The 24,990-nt window shown below is 44.9% G+C and overlaps 4 protein-coding genes across 4 annotated transcripts in view; 3 read left to right on the top strand and 1 right to left on the bottom strand.

Moving 5' to 3' along the window:
- Nucleotides 1–3,810: 3,810 nt before the first annotated feature.
- Nucleotides 3,811–6,593, top strand: LOC307239984 (olfactory receptor 1M1-like; the record flags this gene model as incomplete). The annotated part of the gene is made up of 2 exons (XM_080013560.1): nucleotides 3,811–4,737; nucleotides 6,438–6,593. 2 exons carry the CDS (start codon nucleotides 3,811–3,813, stop codon nucleotides 6,591–6,593), a joined length of 1,083 nt encoding a protein of 360 aa, XP_079869686.1.
- Nucleotides 6,594–11,248: 4,655 nt separating this feature from the next.
- LOC307239983 (olfactory receptor 1M1-like) lies at nucleotides 11,249–12,196 on the top strand (the record flags this gene model as incomplete). Its single annotated transcript, XM_080013559.1, has 1 exon — nucleotides 11,249–12,196. The coding sequence occupies one exon, from the start codon at nucleotides 11,249–11,251 to the stop codon at nucleotides 12,194–12,196; it is 948 nt and encodes a 315-aa protein (XP_079869685.1).
- A 6,078-nt stretch (nucleotides 12,197–18,274) lies between these two features.
- LOC307239982 (olfactory receptor 51E2-like) lies at nucleotides 18,275–19,093 on the top strand (the record flags this gene model as incomplete). Its single annotated transcript, XM_080013558.1, has 1 exon — nucleotides 18,275–19,093. One exon carries the CDS (start codon nucleotides 18,275–18,277, stop codon nucleotides 19,091–19,093), a length of 819 nt encoding a protein of 272 aa, XP_079869684.1.
- Nucleotides 19,094–21,724: 2,631 nt separating this feature from the next.
- LOC307240143 (connector enhancer of kinase suppressor of ras 2-like) overlaps nucleotides 21,725–24,990 on the bottom strand; it is a gene marked incomplete at both ends in the record, with an annotated part of 28,582 nt that continues 25,316 nt past the window's right edge. Inside the window, 3 exons of the mRNA XM_080013799.1 lie at nucleotides 21,725–21,772; nucleotides 21,870–22,060; nucleotides 24,411–24,879. Coding sequence (XP_079869925.1) covers nucleotides 21,725–21,772; nucleotides 21,870–22,060; nucleotides 24,411–24,879 — 708 coding nt within the window. The remainder of the gene's footprint in view (nucleotides 21,773–21,869; nucleotides 22,061–24,410; nucleotides 24,880–24,990) is intronic.

Raw genomic sequence — 24,990 nt, 5'->3', positions numbered from 1 at the left:
GGAAAAACAGCTTCTTCTCATGGCTTGACAGAGGCAGTCTCAAGCGTCCTGGTGGCTACTCCATGGTAGCAACAAAGCTTCCGCTTATTTCCTAGGTACCCAAAGTCAGCAGGTCCCCGGTCTCTTCCTAGAAAGGATTTCCAATATCCTTCAGCACCTTGAACCGGGAGTCCTCTCTGAGACGTGTCCAATGATTTTCATATGTTAGTGCCATATGATAAGTACTGATATGTTATTAGTGAATTATGTTAAAACAACAACTTAAAAAGATTCAATATCAACAACAACAACAACAGTCAGTCCCTAGCTCAGACGGGATCAGGTGTTGAGGTGTTTTGTGAAGGTTGTGGGATCTGCAGTGCGTAAGGAGCTGGGAGCTCCTTCCACCGTGTCTACTGCATAAAGTCTTCTGCCTGGGTCGCATCCTCCGCCTCTGATGCTACATCATACATTCAACGAGGCGACTGATTTGGGGACCGGCAACCTTCTTAGGGCCAAAGGGTCCTCAGCGACACCAACAGCACCCCATCACCCTTGACGATAGCGCTGGCTTGCTCGTGGGCCCGATCAATGGCCATTGCTGACTTGTGCATGACTAATTTTCCACTGTGATATGCAGGTTCCAGCTGTGGGCGTTTCAGGGTCAGCATGTCACGTGGATGACGTTGGACGCTCATGAACGCTGAGTACGGCATGGGTAATGTGTTGCTGGTGTTTTGAGATCCTCAACATTTGCTCCAGTCATTTTGACCATAAGTGATTCAAGGCCGAGGGGCTTTCCATTTACTTTCCTTTTTCCCTTTGAATTCAAATGAAATGCAGTGTGAGGTGCATGGGATACAGCTGGACACACAGAAAAATGCGAAAGGTTACATGTACTTGAAATGGAATGTATGATTTCATGGTAGGATCTTTAAAATTGGAGTACTCTGACAAACCTTATCGTGAAAACACAATTTTGTGTGCAAGTTTGACTTTTGAAGATGCTAACAGACTCTTTTGAAAGAGTGGTATCAGCCGAGTCTCAAATTGGTGCTTGTGAAGATTTTTCTCTTATCCGCTGCACTATGTATGGGTTAAATGAGGGATTCATCCCAGAATTTTCAAAACAATTAATTTATAGTGTAGCATTGTAGTAATACATTGTAGTAATAAATAATAAATTATATATATATAAACAAAAACAAACAAGCAAACAAACAAATAAATAAATAAGTAAATAAATAAATAAATACTAGAGTAATTAAGTTTAGTACAAAGTAGTATAAAGTAAGAACCAGATGTAAAAGGTCCTCTAAACGTATCAACACAGACATTAGAACATGCTCAGGGCCCGTGTTTAGGAACAGACAGCTTCCTGCCTCAGAGTGGTTCTGGAGTCTCCTTCGCTGACTTTCAGAGGGGACGGATGACGCTTCAGTTTGAGGACAAATTAAAAATCATAATGAAGTTGTGTGGTCTATTTTAGGATGTACGCGTCCTCATCTCTGGCAGGACAATGATTTTATTTGTTTGTTTTACCCTGTGTTGTCATGTCATGCTGGACATTCAACACAGAGTATTTGTTCCATTGTGTCTAGAACAGAGTTCGTCTACAGGTGGAGTTGAACTTCTCAACGTGCAATGCCACTCTCTATTCATCCTTTAATCATCAAGAACCGCTGCAATGACTCTGTCCTGTGGACGACCTGTGGGATGACCAGAGCACAGCTTTTTGGTTAAAGAGAACCACCACCAACCTCCCTCTTTGGAGAAACATCTTGCCATGTTTGGGTCTATAAACAACGTTCATCATTACTCATCATTACTTCCCCTTCTTCTAAGATGAAGAGAACATGTACTTGGAAAAACATAAACACTGAATGTATTTGATACATAAAATAAACATAATTAATTAAGTCGATGGAAATCGGAACAGCAATTACGGCGCATGGTCTCTTCTTGTGCATGGCACTGTTGCCTCACAGCAGGAAGGTCCTGGGTTCGAATCCCGGCCGTCCCAGGTCCTCTCCATGGGGAGTTTGCAAGTTCTCCCCGTGTTTGTGGGGGTGTCCACCATCAGACATGTATGTTAGGGGTTAATACTCCTGTCGGTGCCCCTGAGCAAGGCACTGGCAAAAAGAGCTGGAGTTGGTCCCCAGGCGCTGCACTGCGGCTGCCCACTGCTCCTAGGTATAGGATGGGTCAAATGCAGAGGAAACATATATTTCCCCAAGAGGGATTAATAAAGTATACAAAACAAATGGAAAGGAGAAGGATGTCAAGAGGTAGTTTGGGGGTGTGTGTGAAGCAGTTGTGTGCTGGTGTGTGTGATGTCCACCGGTGAGTGCAAGGGATTGGTCCCAATTAGTTCTCGTGCATGAGGTCAGAACTCTAACCTATATTAAATCTGCCTCCGAGCTGCGGAAAAGCCCTCGTGGCTACCCACAAGCCGAATAGACGAAGCAAGAACGCTCCCAGCACAATGCACCGTGGACACAGAATAACACCCATGCATGACCCCAAGGTGTACACAACCAGGAGAAACCAGTCCCAGAGAGCAGGAAATGACCCTGCACCCCCGAAGCGCACACATACAACCCACCCCCTTGGGCAGGCATAAGACGCACCCGCAACCACAGGCCCCATACCGGGTCCTGAGGTTGACAGACACCCCATTCCTACCCACACCCCGCACAAAGGCGAGGCCTGCCAAAGCGCAACGGGCGAGATGCCGCGCCCGGCCATAAGCCCCAGGCACGCATGTTCCCGGAGCTGTTTATGATATTCCACATCCATCAAATATATTCCATCTGTTGACTTTTACCAGTAGCTTCTGGGGTCTGTGTGGGGAAGGAACTTTTTCCACGTTCAGTTAACTTTCATGACATTTGCAACCTGAGTTTTAAAAACATACTTCCAACTAATATGCAGAAAACCCACATGTTCCATGTGAATCTGTCTAATCATTGATAGCCCAATTATGGACTATGGATTTTTCCAGCTAATTGATAGTTGGATCATTGTACTACAGAGTCCTGTTTTGACAAACCATCAAGAGATATTTACATTTTCTTTGAACTTTTGCCAGAAAAGTATTGCTCTCCAAACAGGGAGTACAGAAACAACTTGTCGCCATGAGAATATCCGCTCATGTCGAGGTACAGACCAGGACGAGGACCGGCTCCGGGACCGGGACCAGGACCAGGACCAGGACCACAACCAGGACCAGGACCAGTGCCAGGTGGTTTGAACCCGGCATTGCCTTGCCTTGATTCAATGGATTAAATCCTGGTCACACACAGTTGTTGCCGTGGCAACATGATGCATAACCCTCCACCCCCCAGCGTGGTGGATGCATAAAAGCCGCTGGAAGCATCACACGGCGCTGGGACAGAGTGAGCAGGTGGAGTCACCCCAGCCTGGTGGAATCTACGACCTCAAACTTCACCGTGGCTTTTCATTCCATCTTTTTTGAGAATTACTTGAGAATGTAGTGAATTCAAGACTAATAATTCAATGACTGATGTCATAATTCAAGATGGAACGATATTGGCTCCATTGAAAAAAGAATGATTGTGATCCTTCACAATAACCCAAATCTGAAATGAGTATATTGTAAAAATGAAAGATGAATGTGTTTTGCTTGTTTGCTTTTATTGTTTTATTGTTACTATCTGACGGCGTTTTATTCATGTAAAAGACTTTGAGTGTTTTTACTTGTGGTGTTATTATTATTATTATTAGACTTAAAGTTTTATCTGTGATATCAAAGTAGTATTGACACAATTTAAGTTCTTCCCCCTTTTCCGTTGACAACTGAGCCACGCCATGGAAAACACGTCGGTGAGCAGCTTCACGCTGACCGCGTACATCGTGGTGGAACCCCACAAACAGGGGCTGTTCGCGCTGTTCCTCCTCATCTACTTCATGATAGTGGCTCTGAACATACAGCTGATCGCCGTCATCTCCAGGCAGAAGCAGCTGCACCAGGCCATGAACGTGTTCACGTGCAACTTGTCCCTGAATGAGATCTACGGCAGCACTGCTCTGCTGCCGGCGACCCTGAGTCTGCTCATGTCCGACTCGCACGAGATCTCGGTGCAGGGCTGCAAGACGCAGGTGGTCTTCCTGCACACGTACGCCTCCGTGGAGTTCAGCATCCTGGCCGTGATGGGCTACGACAGGTACATCGCCGTCTGCTACCCCCTGCACTACCACAGCGTCATGACCGTCTCCAAAATCCGCCTGCTGCTCTGCCTGCCCTGGGTGTACTCCTGGCTCATCTTCATGTCCTACTTCTCCCTCACGCTGCAGCTGGAGTTCTGCGGAAGGTCTCTGCACAAACTCTACTGCGTCAACTTTGAACTGGTGAAAAACTCCTGCACCAGTTCCCCCCACATCAGCGTGGTGGGACTTCTGCTCATTCTGCTTTTGGTCGCGCCGCAGCTACTCATGATCCTCTTCTCCTACATGAAGATCATTCGGGTGTGCCTGAAATTATCCAAAGAATCGCGGCGGAAAGTGATTAATACTTGTTTCCCTCATTTGATATCTGTTGCAAACTACACTCTGGGCAGCCTGTTCGAGATCGTGCAAACTAGGTTCGACATGAGCAAGATGCCACAGGAGTCCAGAATCTTCTTGTCGCTGTATTTTATCATGATTCCAACAATTACCAACCCAGTGGTTTATGGATTTGGGAACCAGCTCATACGAGTTCATATTTTGAAATTTTATTTCAGATTTCAGAGGCAGGTACCAATAAGAGCAAAGTAAGAGGCCCAGATCAACAGCTTTATGATCTTATGTTACATTACATTATATTATGTCATGATTTTATAACGTTTCTATTTGGGAGCCTTTAAAAACGTCTGCGTTCCAGTCATGTCTCCAGAAGAAAAGGATGATTTCCCGTCGTTCTATTGCCTGTTCTTTGAACTTTTGAGAAATAGTGAATATCCTAAACTCTCAACTCATATTGTCGACAGTTACGGTTGATGCGGGGAAAAGGAGCCCCGAGTGGCACTGACGAAACGACCTTCATTCATTGAAAGAAGGAAAATCACCAGGACACGGATGTTTCTCATGAAAATATTTTGTGTTTATTCACATTATTAGGACTGAATAGGGAGCTTTAATGTTTCATGACATTATTCTCACATTATTATTAACCATTAATATTCTGATTATTCTGATATGCGTTTATGAATTAAAAAACTGTCTGCTTCCTGTGCATATTTCATCCAGCAATATCTTTTACTGAACTTTATTTGACCTTATATTTGCATTTTATTCTCTATTTCCCAATTGTCTTTTGGCAAATTTATTTTTATGTATGTTGTGTAAAAATATGTTTTTGGAAGCATTATGCGAACAACTGCAATTGCTCCGCTCTGGTTTTCTGTTCGGTCTTTTCCTCCTTGTCTTTCAGTTTAGATGGTTTGGGATGATCAACTGGAACCTGTGGAAAATGTGATGAGATGAGACGTAATTCTGGTAAATGTTCTTATTACGTCTGACAATAGGAACATTTGAAAAAATATATTGTTGTAATAGACTATGGAGTGCCGCGTGATTTCTAATGGCTGAATAAAGTGCCATTAATAAATGATTTCTGAATAAAGTGACATTATTAATGATTTCTGAATAAAGTGACATTAATAAATCCTTTATGTTGTTTTCATGCTAAAGGAGAACAGAACCTTTTCATAGGAATCATTCACTTTGTGATATCAGCACCAGAATTGGCATGAATCTGCATCTGGGACGACTTAAAAAAAAACCTGTTAGCCTCTTAAAAATTAAAGATGGCCATTTTTCAATATGGACTGGACACAAAAGAGAGATTTCAATTACATTTATTTTCCATCAAATCCCATATTCTTCCACGTGGAGGCTACATACACCTAACCTCTTGCATGCTTCTTTCTGTCACATTCACAAATTTTCTCGGCAACGGAGCTACCTAATAACACAGTTAACATGCCACTTGGGTGGAATGCTGTAGCATGGGGCACAGTGGTGCATTCATGGATTCATTCATTGTTCCAAAAGTCAGCCCCATCCTCTAGATGGAATCCTACTATCTCTAACTGCTCACCCGATTCTCACCTAAGCAGTTGCCCACCCTTTACCCTGCACCCAGAGTTGTAAAAGAGGACTGACAGCAGTTGCTGAAAAGATGTTCCGTTGTTTCAAGTTGAAATAACACAGCAGATGTTGTGGCACAGGCAGGGCATCACTGGTGACATCGCTGCTGTGGAGCTCAGCATGAGGTTCAGTGGCACTAAATCATACTGCTGAAACTTATTTAGGCAGACAATGACCCCCACGCATGTGGCAAGGCATACAGGCCGCCCCAGACAAAACATATAGCGAATGAAGGATAGCCTGACCGTAAGCAGCAACCCCTCGCTGGCAGAGGACATGAACATGTTCTTTCAGCAAACTTTTAGCGGTGCACAGTGGAGAGCATCCTGGCATACTGCATCACAGCATGGTATGCCAGCTGCACCAGAGAGGAGCAGAAAGCTCTGCAGGGGGTCATCAAGATGGCCCAAAACATCGTTGGGACACAGCTGCCGGCAATCCAGGACATCCACCAGGCCTGATGTCGGGGCAGGGCCTCCAACATCACCCGTGACACAACCCACTATGCGCACCACCTCTTCAAACTACTCCCCTCTGGCAGGCGACACAGGACAACACTTGTGCGCACCACAAGACGGAAAAACAGCTTCTTCCCATGGCTTGACAGAGGCAGTCTCAAGCGTCCTGGTGGCTACTCCATGGTAGCAACAAAGCTTCCGCTTATATCCTAGGTACCCAAAGTCAGCAGGTCCCCGGTCTCTTCCTAGAAAGGATTTCCCATATCCTTCAGCACCTTGAACCGGGAGTCCTCTCTGAGACGTGTCCAATGATTTTCATATGTTAGTGCCATATGATAAGTACTTGTATGTTATAAGTGAATTATGTCAAAACAACAACTTAAAAAGATTCAATATCAACAACAACAACAACAACAACAACAGTCAGTCCCTAGCTCAGACGGGATCAGATGTTGAGGTGTTTCGTGAAGGTTGTGGGATCTGCAGAGCGTAAGGAGCTGGGAGCTCCTTCCACCGTGTCTACTGCATAAGGTCTTCTGCCTGGGTCGCATCCTCCGCCTCTGATGCTGCATCATACAGTCAATGAGGCAACTGATTTGGGGACCGGCAACCTTCTTAGGGCCAAAGGGTCCTCAGCGACACCAACAGCACCCCATCGCCCTTGACGATAGCGCTGGCTTGTTCGTGGGCCCGATCAATGGCCATTGCTGACTTGTGCATGACTAATTTTCCACTGTGATATGCAGGTTCCAGCTGTGGGCGTTTCAGGGTCAGCATGTCACGTGGATGACGTTGGACGCTCATGAACGCTGAGTACGGCATGGGTAATGTGTTGCTGGTGTTTTGAGATCCTCAACATTTGCTCCAGTCATTTTGACCATAAGTGATTCAAGGCCGAGGGGCTTTCCATTTACTTTCCTTTTTCCTTTTCAATTCAAATGAAATGCAGTGTGAGGTGCATGGGATACAGCTGGACACACAGAAAGATGTGAAAGGTTACATGTACTTGAAATGGAATGTATGATTTCATGGTAGGATCTTTAAAATTGGAGTACTCTGACAAACCTTATCGTGAAAACACTATTTTGTGTGCAAGTTTGACTTTTGAAGATGCTAACAGACTCTTTTGAAAGAGTGGTATCAGCCGAGTCTCAAATTGGTGCTTGTGAAGATTTTTCACTTATCCGCTGCACTATGTATGGGATAAATGAGGGATTCATCCCAGAATTTTCAAAAAAATGAATTTATAGTGTAGCATGGAGTAAGACATTGTAGTAATAAATAATAAATTATATATATATATAAACAAAAACAAACAAACAAACAAATAAATAAATAAGTAAATAAATAAATAAATGCTAGAGTAATTATGTTTAGTACAAAGTAGTATAAAGTAAGAACCAGATGTAAAAGGTCCTCTAAACGTATCAACACAGACATTAGAACATGCTCAGGGCCCGTGTTTAGGAACAGACAGCTTCCTGCCTCAGAGTGGTTCTGGAGTCTCCTTCGCTGACTTTCAGAGGGGACGGATGACGCTTCAGTTTGAGGACAAATTAGAAATCATAATGAAGTTGTGTGGTCTATTTTAGGATGTACGCGTCCTCATCTCTGGCAGGACAATGATTTTATTTGTTTGTTTTACCCTGTGTTGTCATCATGCTGGACATACAACGCAGAGTATTTGTTCCATTGCGTCTAGAACAGAGTTCGTCTGCAAGTGGAGTTGAACTTCTCAACGTGCAATGCAACTCTTTATTCATCCTTTAATCATTACATTACATTTACATTTAGTCATTTAGCAGACGCTTTTATCCAAAGCGACTTACAAGGGAGAATAACATTTAAGCTACATTGTGACAGAGATTAGTGTAACAACAACATTGGTGTAACAATAAATACTGCAAGGTGGTGCTAAGTAATTGTAGGTTAGGACAGGAGGTACTCACTGAAGAGCTGGGTCTTCAGGTGCTTCTTAAAGACAGAGAGGGACGTCCCTGCTCTGGTCATTTTTGGCAGCGCGTTCCACCAACGTGGAACTACAAATGAGAATAGCCTGGATTGCCGTGGCTGTATGGCCGGCAGAGCCAGGCGACGCTCATTTGACGAGCGCAGCATCCGGGGGGCAACATGTGCTCTTACAAGAGCATTTAAGTAGGCGGGAGCATTCCCAGCAATCACTCTGTAGGCCAGCATAAGAGACTTGAACTTGATGCGGGCGGCTACAGGTAACCAGTGGAGCTCGATGAGTAGCGGAGTGACATGTGACTCTTTGGCTGGTTGAACACCAGTTGCGCCGCCGCATTCTGTATCATCTGTAGTGGCTTCACCGCACAGGCCGGCAAGCCTGTTAAGAGGGCGTTGCAGTAGTCGAGACGGGACATCACCAAGGTTTGTAGCAGCAGTTGAGTGGCATATTGGGTCAGGTACGGCCTGACTTTTCGGATGTTGAGTAGTGCGAAGCGGCAGGACCGGGAGACGGCGGAAACATGGTCCGAGAATGTCAGTTGGTCATCAATAATGACACCAAGATTCCTTGCAGCCTTGGTAGGAACAAGAGATAAAGAGTCGATTTTAATATCAATGTTGTGATAAATACCTTGTTTGGCCGGGAAGACCAGCAGTTCCGTTTTCCCCAGATTTAGTTGAAGATGATAATCCTTCATCCATGTGGATATGTCAGCGAGACAGTCCGAGATCCGCATGGAGACAGTGGGGTCGTCGGGCGGGAAGGACAGATAGAGTTGAGTATCATCCGCATAGCAGTGATATGAAAAGCCATGTGAGCGGATGATCGGGCCCAGTGAGGTGGTGTATATGGCAAAGAGGAGGGGTCCTAGCACCGAGCCTTGGGGCACCCCTGTGGTGAGGTTGTGAGGCACAGACAGCTGGCCTCGCCATGTCACACTGAACGAGCGCCCAGTAACGTAAGATTCGAACCAGGAAAATGCACTGCCCGTTAATCACCAAGAACCGCTGCAATGACTCTGTCCTGTGGACGACCAGTGGGATGACCAGAGCACAGCTTTTTGGTTATGGAGAACCACCACCAACCCCCCTCTTTGGAGAAACATCTTGCCATGTTTGGGTCTATAAACAACTAATCATCATTACTTCCCCTTCTTCTAAGATGAAGAGAACATGTACTTGGAAAAACATAAACATTGAATGTATTTGATACATAAAATAAACATAATTAATTAAGTCGATGGAAATCAGAACAGCAATTACGGCGCATGGTCTCTTCTTGTGCATAGCACTGTTGCCTCACAGCAGGAAGGTCCTGGGTTTGAATCCCGGCCGTCCCAGGTCCTCTCCATGTGGAGTTTGCAGGTTCTCCCTGTGTTTGTGTGGGTGTCCACCATCAGACATGTATGTTAGGGGTTAATACTCCTGTCGGTGCCCCTGAGCAAGGCACTGGCAAAAAGAGCTGGAGTTGGTCCCCAGGCGCTGCACTGCGGCTGCCCACTGCTGGCAGAGGACATGAACATGTTCTTTCAGCAAACTTTTAGCGGTGCACAGTGGAGAGCATCCACCGTGCAACTGTTTATGATATTCCACATCCAACCAATATATTCCATCTGTTGACTTTTACCAGTAGCTTCTGGGGTCTGTGTGGGGAAGGAACTTTTTCCACGTTCAGTTGACTTTCATGACTTTTGCAACCTGAGTTTTAAAAACATACTTCCAACTAATATGCAGAAAAACCACATGTTCCATGTGAATCTGTCTAATCATTGATAGCCCAATTATGGACTATGGATTTTTCCAGCTAATTGATAGTTGGATCATTGTACTACAGAGTCCTGTTTTGACAAACCGTCATGAGATATTTACATTTTCTTTGAACTTTTGCCAGAAAAGTATTGCTCTCCAAACAGGGAGTACAGAAACAACTTGTCACCATGAGAATATCAGCTCATGTCGATGTACAGACCAGGATGAGACCGGCTCCGGGACCGGGACCAGGACCAGGACCTGGACCAGGAACAGGACCAGGACCAGGACCAGTGCCAGGTCGTTTGAACCCGGCATTGCCTTCGTTATCTTTGCCACATTCAACACTGTGTCTCTCCATCACCATCACCAGATTCATGAGAGATTCAATGGATTAATTCCTGGTCACACACAGTTGTTGCCGTGGCAACATGATGCATAACCCTCCACCCCCCAGCGTGGTGGATGCATAAAAGCCGCTGGAAGCATCACACGGCGCTGGGACAGAGTGAGCAGGTGGAGTCACCCCAGCCTGGTGGAATCTACGACCTCAAACTTCACCGTGGCTTTTCATTCCATCTGTTTTGAGAATTACTTGAGAATGTAGTGAATTCAAGACTAATAATTCAATGACTGATGTCATAATTCAAGATGGAACAATATTTGCACCATTGAAAAAAGAATGATTGTGATCCTTCACAATAACCCAAATCTGAAATGAGTATATTGTAAAAATGAAAGATGAATGTGTTTTGCTTGTTTGCTTTTATTGTTTTATTGTTACTATCTGAGGGTGTTTTATTCATGTAAAAGACTTTGAGTGTTTTTACTTGTGGTGTTATTATTATTATTATTAGACTTAAAGTTTTATCTGTGATATCAAAGTAGTATTGACACAATGTAAGTTTTTCCCCCTTTTCTGTTGACAACTGAGCCACGCCATGGAAAACACGTCGGTGAGCAGCTTCACGCTGACCGCGTACATCGTGGTGGAAACCTACAAACACGTGCTGTTCGCGCTGTTCCTCCTCATCTACTTCATGATAGTGGCTCTGAACATACAGCTGATTGCCGTCATCTCCAGGCAGAAGCAGCTGCACCAGGCCATGAACGTGTTCACGTGCAACTTGTCCCTGAATGAGATCTACGGCAGCACCGCTCTGCTGCCGGCGACCCTGAGTCTGCTCATGTCCGACTCGCACGAGATCTCGGTGCAGGGCTGCAAGACGCAGGTGGTCTTCCTGCACACGTACGGCTCCGTGGAGTTCAGCATCCTGGCCGTGATGGGCTACGACAGGTACATCGCCGTCTGCTACCCCCTGCACTACCACAGCGTCATGACCGTCTCCAAAATCCGCCTGCTGCTCTGCCTGCCCTGGGTGTACTCCTGGCTCATCTTCATGTCCTACTTCTCCCTCACGCTGCAGCTGGAGTTCTGCGGAAGGTCTCTGCACAAACTCTACTGCGTCAACTTTGAACTTGTGAAAAACTCCTGCACCAGTTCCCCCCACATCAGCATGGTGGGACTTCTGCTCATTCTGCTTTTGGTCGCGCCGCAGCTACTCATGATCCTCTTCTCCTACATGAAGATCATTCGGGTGTGCCTGAAATTATCCAAAGAATCGCGGCGGAAAGTGATTAATACTTGTTTCCCTCATTTGATATCTGTTGCAAACTACACTCTGGGCATCCTGTTCGAGATCGTGCAAACTAGGTTCGACATGAGCAAGATGCCACAGGAGTCCAGAATCTTCTTGTCGCTGTATTTTCTCATGATTCCAACAATAACCAACCCAGTGGTTTATGGATTTGGGAACCAACTCATACGAGTTCATATTTTGAAATTTTATTTCAGATTTCAGAAGCGGGTACCAATAAGAGCAAAGTAAGAGGCCCGGATCAACAGGTTTATGATCTTATGTTACATTACATTATATTATGTCATGATTTTAAAACGTTTCTATTTGGGAGCCTATAAAAACGTCTGCGTTCCAGTCATGTCTCCAGAAGAAAAGGATGATTTCCCGTCGTTCTATTGCTTGATCTTGGAACTTTTGAGAAATAGTGAAAATCCTAAACTCTCAACTCATATTGTCGACTGTTACGGTTGATGTGGGGAAAAGGAACCCCGAGCGGCACTGACGAAACGACCTTCATTCATTGAAAGAAGGAAAGTCACCAGGACACGATGTGTTTATTCACATTGTTAGGACTGAATAGGGAGCTTTAATGTTTCATGACATTATTCTCACATTATTATTAACCATTAATATTCTGATTATGATGATATGCATTTATGAATTAAAACACTGTCTGCTTCCTGTGCATATTTCATCCAGCAATATCTTTTACTGAACTTTATTTGACCTTATATTTGCATTTTATTCTCTATTTCCAAATTGTCTTTTGGCAAATTTATTTTTATCTATGTTGTGTAAAAATATGTTTTCGGAAGCATTATAACTGTAATTGCTCCGCTCCGGTTTTCTGTTCGGTCTTTTCCTCCTTGTCTTTCAGTTTAGATGGTTTGGGATGTTCAACTGGAACCTGTGGAAAATGTGATGAGATGAGACGTAATTCTGGTAAATGTTCTTATTACGTCTGACTATAGGAACATTTGAAAAAATATATTGTTGTAATAGACTATGGAGTGCCGCGTGATTTCTAATGGCTGAAAAAAGTGCCATTATAAATTATTTCTAAATAAAGTGATATTCAAAATGATTTTTGAATAAAGTGACATTATTAATAATTTCTGAATAAAGTGACATTAATAAATTATATCTGAATAAAGTCATATTCATAAATGATTTCTGAATAAAGTGACATTATTAATAATTTCTGAATAAAGTGACATTATTAAATCCTTTATGTTGTTTTCATGCTAAAGGAGAACAGAACCTTTTCATAGGAATCATTCACTTTGTGATATCAGCACCAGAATTGGCATGAATCTGCATCTGGGACGACTTAAAAAAAAACCTGTTAGCCTCTTAAAAATTAAAGATGGCCATTTTTCAATATGGACTGGACACAAAAGAAAGAGTTCAGTGAATTTTTTTTCCATCAAATCCGATATTCTTCCACATGGAGGCTACATACACCTAACCTCTTGCATGCTTCTTTCTGTCACATTCACAAATTTTCTCGGCAACGGAGCTACCTAATAACACAGTTAACATGCCACTTGGGTGGAATGCTGTAGCATGGGGCACAGTGGTGCATTCATCGATCATTCATTGTTTCAGAAGTCAGCCCCATCCCCGAGATGGACTCCTACTAGCTCTAACTGCTCACCCGATTCTCACCTAAGCAGTTGCCCCACCCTTTACCCTGCACCCAGAGTTGTAAAAGAGAACTGACAGCAGTTGCTGAAAAGATGTTCCGTTGTTTAAAGTTGAAATAACACAGTGGATGTTGTGGCACAGGCAGGGCATCACTGGTGACATCGCTGCTGTGGAGCTCAGCATGAGGTTCAGTGGCACTAAATCATACTGCTGAAACTTATTTAGGCAGACAATGACCCCCACGCATGTGGCAAGGCGTACAGGCCGCCACAGACAAAACATAGCGAATGAAGGATAGCCTGACCGTAAGCAGCAACCCCTCGCTGGCAGAGGACATGAACATGTTCTTTCAGCAAACTTTTAGCGGTGCACAGTGGAGAGCATCCTGGCATACTGCATCACAGCATGGTATGCCAGCTGCACCAGAGAGGAGCAGAAAGCTCTGCAGGGGGTCATGAAGATGGCCCAAAACATCGTTGGGACACAGCTGCCGGCAATCCAGGACATCCACCAGGCCTGATGTTGGGGCAGGGCCTCCAACATCACCTGTGACACAACCCACCCTGCGCACCACCTCTTCAAACTACTCCCCTCTGGCAGGCGACACAGGACAACACTTGCACGCACCACAAGACGGAAAAACAGCTTCTTCCCATGGCTTGACAGAGGCAGTCTCAAGTGTCCTGGTGGCTACTCTGTGGTAGCAACAAAGCTTCTGCTTATATCCTACGTACCCAAAGTCAGCAGGTCCCCGGTCTCTTCCTGAAAAGGATTTCCAATATCCTTCAGCACCTTGAACCGGGAGTCCTCTCTGAGACGTGTCCAATGATTTTCATATGTTAGTGCCATATGATAAGTACTCATATGTTATAAGTGAATTATGTCAAAACAACAACTTAAAAAGATTCAATATCAACAACAACAACAACAGTCAGTCCCTAGCTCAGACGGGATCAGGTGTTGAGGTGTTTTGTGAAGGTTGTGGGATCTGCAGTGCGTAAGGAGCTGGGAGCTCCTTCCACCGTGTCTACTGCATAAAGTCTTCTGCCTGGGTCGCATCCTCCGCCTCTGATGCTGCAACATACATTCAACGAGGCGACTGATTTGGGGACCGGCAACCTTCTTAGGGCCAAAGGGTCCTCAGCGACACCAACCGCACCCCATCACCCTTGACGATAGCGCTGGCTTGCTCGTGGGCCCGATCAATGGCCATTGCTGACTTGTGCATGACAACTTTTCCACTGTGATATGCAGGTTCCAGCTGTGGGCGTTTCAGGGTCAGCATGTCATGGACGTTGGACGCTCATGAACGCTGAGTACGGCATGGGTAATGTGTTGCTGGTGTTTTGAGATCCTCAACATTTGCTCCAGTCATTTTGCTTTTAACACGCTACAGTTGGGATGATCATAAGTGATTCAAAGTCGAGGGGCTTTCCATTTACTTTCCTTTTTCCTTTTGAATTCAAATGAAATGCAGTGTGAGGTGCATGGGATACAGCTGGACACACAGAAAAATGCGAAAGGTTACATGTACTTGAAATGGAATGTATGATTTCATGGTAGGATCTTTAAAGTTGGAGTACTCTGACAAACCTTATCGTGAAAACACTATTTTGTGTGCAAGTTTGACTTTTGAAGATGCTAACAGACTCTTTTGAAAGAGTGGTATCAGCCGAGTCTCAAATTGGTGCTTGTGAAGATTTTTCACTTATCCGCCGCACTATGTATGGGTTAAATGAGGGACTCATCACAGAATTTTCAAAAAAAAAAATTTATAGTGTAGTATTGTAGTAATACATTATAGTAATACAAAATAAATTATATATATTTTTATATATATAAACAAAAACAAACAAACAAACAAATAAATAAATAAATAAATAAACAAACAAATAAATATATCTATATCTATATACACACAAACAAACTCATCATTGTCCTTCTTATTTTTTTTGGTGACTTCAGCATTTCCCTTTGGGAATAAGCCAAACCAACTCGTCCACAGCTTCGTTACTGGTCAGTCTCCATTCCCTCGGCAGTAATTAAACAGAGCGGTAATGAGACTCAAACCGGGCCTGAGAGCAGCACCTTGAGAATAGAACGGGGCAAATAACCTCCACTCATGATGTAACTGTGATGGAACATGGAAACAGCGGATCCGTTATCAATATGAGGCAATATTATGACCAAATTGGTCATAAATGTGAACATCAGCAGAGACAGCCGCTTGGGAGTCTGAGCGGCCGGAACGCGGCAAAACCGGAATGAAAATCGCAAAACCACAGAGAATCAAACTCGAGAACCAATGCAGCGTTTCCAGCCTCGTCTGTCCCACTCGTCATCGCGAAACTGAACTGCTCAATAACGTGTACAACTGTGCTCACCGGCCGAGCGAGAGAAGGCTCGCCAACGCTCGCCAACGCCCTCAAAAGAGTGAATTTTGAAATCACTAACTGGTCCAAGGTCAAAGTAAGGAAAAAAAAGGTCAAGCAATTGGGACCAGATGGTACTGAAATGTGAGTGAAAGGCTTTTCTCTTTGCATTCCCCCAGAATAAATCATTTTGGCAGAGTGTCAGTTCTTCATTCCCATCGCTGCGAGATTCCACTCCCAGGCGGAAGCCAACCCACTCTGGCTGTTCAGAAGGTCAGAAAATGGAACGACTCTTCTCCAGAGTGAGTCTGAGGTGAATCTTGCTCTGATGAGCAGACACTTTGTTTTCTCAAACTGAAGAATTAGCTCGATCAGTGCAGCCTCACAGCTTTGACCTTGCAACACAAGGTCGTTACCATTATTTTATTTTATTTTGACAGTTGTTCGATATTTTCCACAGTGCACCTGGCGAGCGCTCACATATCACTAGTGTGGAGCTGCACGGATTACACAGTAATGTACAGGACTGTACTTTATGTACTTTATGTACTTCATGTGCTATATGTACTATATGTACTATATGTTCTTTATGTTCTATATGTACTATATGTTCTATATGTACTATGTGCTATATGTACTCTCTGTACTTTATGTGCTTTATGTACCTTATGTACATTATGTACTTGTGGTGTGGTTTGAGCAGCCACACATGTCCTGGTTCTAGGTAATTGGGCCCAGGATCAGTGTGGCTGTACGCCTGTTGCTCGTTGGTTGGTCTAACCAGCAAAAGGTAAAACCTCCATCCCCACACACGCTCATGAGAGGAGCCCTTGTCATGACATGTGTCTGTTCCGGGGCTTGTTCTATCAAGCCCCCTCTCCACAACAAACTTTTGTTTTCTCAACCCCATCATCTGTGTCTCCGAGCCGGAGGTCCCTGAACACGGCACTCAGGTGGGTTGTGGCAGGCGAAACAACAGTGGCGCCTGAACAGGGACTCTCCAGCACGGGGAAGGTACACAGAAGTGTCGCCCGAGGACCCCGTGGAGCCACAAGTGGGTCAAAGGGCAACCCCTGTACCAACCCGCTCCCAGGGGGTCCGCCAGAGGTGATGGAGGCGGTGGACTGGGCTGTTGCGGGGAACCAGGTCCTCTGGAAGGGGACAAGTTCTGTTTTGTTGGACCTTTTTGTCTGAGCTATGGGAACCCTGTTTCAGAGTCCAGTGTGTTATTATTTTAAGGTACTGGAACCCTCTGTCAGAGACCAGGCACTTTATGTACATTATGTACTGAACATACTTCATGTACATTAATGTACTTTGTGTACACTTATGTACTATAAGCACTTTATGTACTTTATGTCGGCCCAGTGTGCAGAAACAGTGTTCTGCAGAACATGCAAACTCACTATTTGGACACTCTTACTGTATCAGGTTTAGGACAGACATTGCAGTGGCTCAGGAGGTAGCGCGGGTTGTCTAGTCATCGGAAGATGGCCGGTTTGATCCCCGGCTCCTCCTGGTAGTGTGCTGATGTGTCCTTGAGCAAGATACTTAACCCCCTAACTGCTCACCGGGTGCGGCTACATGGCAGCCCACTGCTCCATGGATCCATCAGTTACTTGGATGTTAAAATGCATTTTGTTGCCTCAATAATTGGTCTCTGTGCAATGACAATTAGTTTGATCTAATTTTCATCCTTATTCCATATGAAAGATCCTCAGTTTATAATACGATAATATATATATATATAATATAAGATATTATGTTAGATATGATTGAGTACAAATTCCATACCTAAGTATATTAAAGTGAGGGGAATAACAGTGTATGTATATATATATATATATACAGTATAATACAACACAGAGTGAGGGTAATGGCAACCATATTCAATTATAATATATTTTATTATTTTACATCATATTATTGTATATTTTTATTATTGTTCTATTGCGTTATATTATATTTCCATGATGCAATCTGAACTTTCTCTTGCTCTTATGATGAAGGTCCAGCCCCTGATTGGCTCCTTCCTCACACCATGTGATGGAGGGATGCTGCTCTGGGCAGGTGGAGAGGGGCTTGCTGGCGTTTCCTCTGGTGCACACTACAGTATTAAATACCATCTCAAATGTAAAGAACAATCTCTTCCTGCAGCACCGGGAGATATATCGCCATCAGCATGGCCAACTCATCTGAATTTGCCGTGACCTCAATTTTTCTGTCTTCATACTATAAGATGCAGGACCTGACAGCGGTGCACGTTTGTGTTTTCCTTTTTCTGTACGTTGTCATAATTGCTGGGAATATGGTGTTGATTTGTGTCATCTATCTGGAGAAAAGCCTGCACGAGCCCATGTATTTCCTGGTGTGCAGCCAGGCGGCCAACGGCCTGTATGGCGGCACGGCGCTCCTGCCATCACTGCTGAGCAACATTCTGTCCGGCTTCTACGAGGTGTCGCTGGCTTGCTGCCTTACGCAGATCTTTGCCATTCACACCTACGCCATCGTCGAATTTACCATTCTGGCGGCGATGAGCTACGACAGGTACGTGGCCATATGCTACCCGCTACAGTACCACTCCATCATGTCCCTGAGCCGCACGTACAAGCTGATCACCTTGGTGTGGCTCTACCCGCTGCTGGCCTTCCTCCTGGTGTTCGTCCTCACGCTGCAGCTGCGCTTCTGCCAAAATACGATAGAGAAGCTGTACTGCCACAACCACTCTCTGGTCAAACTCTCCTGCACCGACACCTCGTTGGTGAACGCGGTGGGGCTGCTGTCGGTGGCGCTCTACAGCTTACCGCAGCTCGTGATGGTGCTCTACTCCTACGTGCACATCCTGAGGATCTGCATGCAGTTGCCCCGGCAGTCGCGGCTCAAAGCCTTCCGCACGTGCATGCCTGGTCTGGCCTCCGTCGCCAACTACTCGGTGGGCTGCTTCCTGGAGATTGTGCAGAGTCGCCTGGAGGGCGGGCACCTGCCGTTCAGAGCCAAGGCCTTCCTGTCCATCTACTTCCTGATCATGCCCCCGATCATCAACCCCGTAATTTACGGGATGAGCTTCAACGCAATACGGGTGCCGCTGCTCAGGCTGCTGTGGCTGCTGTGGCGTAGGGGCCGCTGAGGCGAGACGAAGCGAGGAACGCGCTCCGCGGTGGACGGAGGGGTGGACTGTTTGGGAGGAAAACAAAACTCGGGAGGAAAAGGCGATTGTCTCGTCGAAAACAAAACATAGCGGTCGCAGAACCTTGGAACGGAACGTTTTGTGTCGCCGTGTTTGCTCCTCTGTTTGGTTGCCATTTCATTCCGTCCACCTGCAGAACACATCCACATCTTCCCCCCCTCCCCCAAGCACCAAAACACCATCCGCACGCAGCACCACCTTCACATCTTAGCAGCATGATCTCAGTTGCTCAGACCACATTAAATGGTTCATTTGCTTTGCATTATGTTTCCATAATTATACTTATGATTATGTTTCCATTATTATACTTGTGATTATGGTTCCATTATTACTTATTATTATGTTTCAATTATTATACTTATTGTTTCCATTATAAAACGTATTATTATGTTGCGATTATTATACTTATTGTTTCCATTATAAAAGTTATTATTATGTTGCTATTATTATACTTATTGTTTCCATTATTACTTATTATTATGTTTCAATTATTATACTTATTGTTTCCATTATAAAACGTATTATTATGTTGCGATTATTATACTTATTGTTTCCATTATAAAAGTTATTATTATGTTGCTATTATTATACTTATTGTTTCCATTATAATTCTAATTATTATGTTTCTATTATTATACTTATGGTTATGTTTCCATTATTATACTTATCATTATGTTTCTATTATTATACTTATTATTATGTTTAAATTATTATACAAATTGTTTCCATTATAATACCAATTATTATGTTTGTATACTTATTATGTTTCCATCATTATGTTTCTATTATTATACTTTACATGTTACTTGGTTGTCTCTTCATTATAATATGTAATAAATATGATATCAGAGGATTTTATTTTTAATAGTCTATTCGTGCATTTCTTCAATTAAACTTAAATTTGCTTCTAGTCGAGTGTAAAAAAATCAAACGTTTTTTCTATCTGTAAAACTGTAATATCCCAAATCTGCGGGATCTCCAAAGGAGAAACATGACTTTCAGTTTCGGAAAATAAGGCAAAAAAAAAAAAATGCATCCTCCCCCTCTGCCATGACTGTAAAACTTGATCTCAAAGAAGATTTATTTAACACCTATTAATATAGAAATGTCCTCTTCAAATGAATTTTTGTATAAAACTATAAAGGCTTAATAGGATGTTTTCAACTGTTTGTGGATCTTTGTCGGGTGAAAATGTTGAAATGAATAATAATAATAATAATAATAATAATAATAATAATAATAATAATAATAATAAATAGTTATTTGGATGAAGTTCTTTGTTTTGTAGTTTGATCCGTCGTGCTGTTCCCCATCACAACAATCACTTCACTATCGATCGGTTGATCCATTGATCCGTCATCAATTGATTCTCACTTTTTTTAATTGCTATTAACCAGAGTCAATGATCCTGTAAGAAATATGTAAAAACATAAATATATGACATATATATTGTATATTATACATACATATATAATATTACAGATATAAATACTTAAGTTGTGTGCCATATTATAAATACATATCATTTAAAATCCATGCGTTTGACACCAGTCAGTTATGATAGTCAGGGTTCTGTACGGCCACGTGGTATTTTTATTGAATAGAAAAGTGAACACGGGTGTGTCCTCCATCCAGCTGCAAACCGCCTGGTGGCCCCGTTCCATTTGAGAAAAGCATGCCCATACACTGATTCATTCTATAAATACAGTAGTTCACCTTCCGGGGCCGGAATGTTTGTTTTGAAACACCTTCCTGCAATAAAGTCAAAAAATAAGGGAGGAACACGACGCGGGAGGCGAAGACGAGTCTCCGGACGCACTGAGGAATACAAAAACCATCCAGAAACATCCAGGAAGACGGCATGCATATAAAAATAGACGGCTGTTCTGACCCTTCCCTTATGAGCTGCAATATACTGTAGGTTCGTTATTGCCGGGCTCCGTGTTTCTGAGGCGTCGCCCTCGTCCTCCTCTCCCTCCTCTCTGACGGTACAGTGTACATTCACATCACTGAGGCACAGCACTGGAATTACAATTAGATTTGTTCCTCAAAGCATTGTGTAGTCACCGTTACTGTATTTCTGACACGTAATGTTCAATAAATGTTTACTGGAGGAACACGCACGCGCACGCACACGCACACGCACACGCACACGCACACACACACACACACACACACACACACACATGCAGAACAGAGCCCTGCTAGATTCCACGTTGCTATCGCTTTGTGCTCATCTAGGATCAACACAAAAATAAATGTTCGGAACGTCTGAACGAGGCGTTTACAGAGCGAAAGGGGCGTGGCCATGCGGGAAACAGGAAGTTTAAGGTCTCTGCGGGAAGTCCTTCCAAACCCAGAGGGGAGCAAAGTGCTTGTGTGCCAGCTGAGGGTGGTGTTTTATTCTTATTTGAAAATTATTTAAAAAAAAAAAAAGGGAGCGTAGCGGGTGGAAGACACCTGGGGTGGAGAAGGAGGAAGAGGAAGCGGAGGGGGCGGGGCTCGCTGAGGCACAGGCGGGTCGTCGTCGCCGCGTCGAGGTTCTGGCGGGCGCAGGCCCGGCGCCGCCGCCTACCCCAAAAAATCCAACGAGGGCTCCCTGTCCTGAAGGGGGACATTCTGCAGAGCGGGAGGGACAGCGACATTATGCACTCGAGCCTGGAGCCAGTTTCCAGTGTGGGTTCTTTGAAGTGGGATTTGGTGCGTGGGGTCGTACCTGCAGCGAGCTGTGTAGGACGCGGAGGCGGTGCAGCTTTTCGCCGAGGGCGGGGTCGTTCGCGCGGCGTACAAACGAGCGCTTGTACTCCAGGCGGCCGGAGGGCCGGGGGTCCGCTGCGCTGGACAGGTTGGCGCGCTCCAGGGCGCGGTACAGGTCGACCAGGGAGTCCGCCTGCAGCCGGCCACGCCCTGCCAGGACACACATCCGTCAGCACCACGACCATAAGCCCCAAAAAACATAGTGCTAAACCATCTGTGGAACACTGTCGTCCTTTATTTATTTCATTTACCTGAATGAAGGACACATTTCAGGTGTTGGGCAATTAAGTAGAGTGGTATTAAGTAGATTTGGAGGATAGTGTCACTTCCTTCCAATGAAAAATGGACTTTACATATTTTTCACTTGAAAGATGCAATTTTTCAGCTGTTTTAAAGTGGTAATCCGTAAGATTAATTTGTAAAAAAAAAAAAAAATCTAAAAACCATATTTTATACTTTATTTCGCTGGGAATTCCTCTGCAAATCAGTGGATGACAAGAACATTTCGAGAGAAGGAAGTGACGTCGGAGACATGGACTAAAACGCTGCAGTTTGTTCATGGAATTCTGGGATTTGTAGTTGACCATTTCATGGATTGTGCTTGAAGTGTTTTCCTATTGTTCTGCTTTACATTTATGTTTCCTGTATGCACCGAACACCAAGACAAATTCTTTGTAAGTGTAAACTTACTTGGCAATAAAGACGATTCTGATTCTGAAGAGAAATAGGATTTGAGGAGGGTAATGAGGTGGTAGGATAGAGATTGTTTAGGGGTTTTGTTTTCCTCGTCATCTTGAATTAACTGTGTTTTCCTCTATTTTCCTCTCCTCTGGCCTGAGCAGCCTCGGGGGTCACAGTTTGTAGAGCGACGGCATCAAACCAGGAACCTGGCATCACATAAACCAGATAAACCCAACCCTTCCCTTTTCTCAGCACTGCCCTCTGGTGGCATCCACACTGCATTGCACTAAACCAGGTGTTTCCAAACTGGGGAATGCTGCCCTCTGGGGGCTGGTGAAAGAATTGCAGGGAATCTGCAATAAAATTGTTTTAAAATAATAATAATAATAATAATGATTATTATTATTGTTATTATTATTATTATTATTATTATTATTGTTATTATTATTATTGTTATTAATATCATTATAAATATAAAAAAATATGCTGATGTATACAGTAATATAATTTATATATATATTTAACATATTTTTTAATATACATTTATATATTAGACATAATACATGTACTCACACTCATAAATAAGTGTGAGTTTTTTTGTAGTTGAGAGATTTGCACTTTTTGTGTCAAGCAAGGTTTTAGTTAAATGTTAAACCACACATCAGTTAATTACAGGCAGATGAAATGTGCACGGCTTCTGTTTTTGTGGTGAAGAGGGGTGCCTGCCATAAAAAAAATATATATATATATATATATATTTGGGCACCCAAACAGCATGTTTTAGGAGGCCGGGCGGTGAGTGATGGAGCGTCCGGGGCCGCTCCTCCTCGTCGGTGAAAGGAGGAAACCAGGACACGGGGGGAGGACGCCCCCGGCACCTTCATTTGTCCCGAACCAACGTTAACGTGCACTGAAAGGATTCCTGCTCGCCTCCCCATCCAAACACCGCCAAGGGCCCAATGACATCTCCATCGCACAAGAAAAGAGAGCCAGAGAAAGACAAGACGGGAGGGTTGGGAGGGAGAGAGAGAGAGAGAGAGAGAGAGAGAGGCTCATGTGCTGAGTACTTGAATGTAATGCCCAACTTGATACCGCCAAGATGAATCTGTATCAATGAGGACATCATCCACATCCTTATTAGGTCCATGGGGGAAACTGGGTCATTTCCATTAGATTCCGTTCCATTAGTTGGAGATGGATCCCCCGCCGGTTCTGGTTCTGAATAAAAACCCATAATCACTCAAAATCCTCAAAGAAATACTGATTATCACCCCGTGTCACCCACTCATAAGCACACGGGTGGAAACCGCTCCTCCGTCGCTGGATCGACACGCCGCGGCAGCAAGTTCTCTCCCCCAGCGCAGTCTGGCGTCTCCTCCAGCAGCGTTATTCTGGGATGTGCCTTTTACAACTGTTGGCACAGTCCTTTCCATTCAGTTTATTCTTATCCCATCTCGGATAATACCAGTCGAGTCGAGTTAATTTATATGGGCCTTGATCCCAGCGCAGCTTAAAGGGCTTCACAAGCTTCACCTCTCACATAGAAAACCTACGACATCCCGAGTCTGAACACTCTCGGGCGGGGGGAAAATGGAACAAACCTTGTGAAGGGGCCACAAAGAGGGGGGACTCCCCCCCAAGGATGACCAAGATGCACTGCATGCCGAGTGGGCGACATTATCATGCAGCTGAATGTAACAAGTCTTAATCCATATGACATGCAATGTGTACTGGACAGTATGGAGTCTATTGTGCTGCTCTAAAGGCCTCCGGTGGAGGCCTCCGCCTGCGCCCGTCTTATTCGCTGTGGGTGACTGACCTCCGTCCCTGGCCTGGTCCAGCTGGTAACGCTGCGGCTCCTGCTGGTCCGCGGCGGCTGCGATGGGGTGGACGGGGTGGAGGCCGCCGTCCCGGGGCAAGGTGAAGCTGCGGGGCTTCCCCCCGGCCTCTGCGCTGACACCGGGGCTGAGGGTGCGAGGCGTGGGCCCGTCCAGCAGAAAGCTGCGCTGGGCCGGCAGCGTGGACTGCCTGCGGAACTCCGCCGACACCTGCCCCCTGTCGTCGCGGCCGAGCTCGCCCTCCGCCCGCAGCGTCTGCAGGTAGTACAGCCGGGCGTGGCTCAGATCCTGCCAGGAGCCGCGGTGGCCGCCCGCCGTCTGCCCCGGCGACACGCCGTTGTTGACGCCGCCTTCGTGGCCCTCGGAGCGGAACTCCTCGTGGGAGGAGCGCGACCGGAACGTCTCCGAGGAGGAGCGGTGGCCCTGCTTGGCCTCCAGGTAAGGGCTGACCTGAAACCGCCGGCAACGGGGGAGGGAGAGTCATGAGAGCAGCGTCAACGTGCGCGGCAGGAAACGGAGACACGGGGCCTGAGACCCACAGCCTGGTTATCGCAGAAGACA

The sequence above is a fragment of the Zeus faber genome (assembly GCF_960531495.2).
Source record: "Zeus faber genome assembly, chromosome: 14".
Taxonomy (NCBI): domain Eukaryota; kingdom Metazoa; phylum Chordata; class Actinopteri; order Zeiformes; family Zeidae; genus Zeus; species Zeus faber.
Note: the sequence above shows the minus strand (reverse complement) of the source record. Positions and strands in the feature narration are given on the sequence as shown.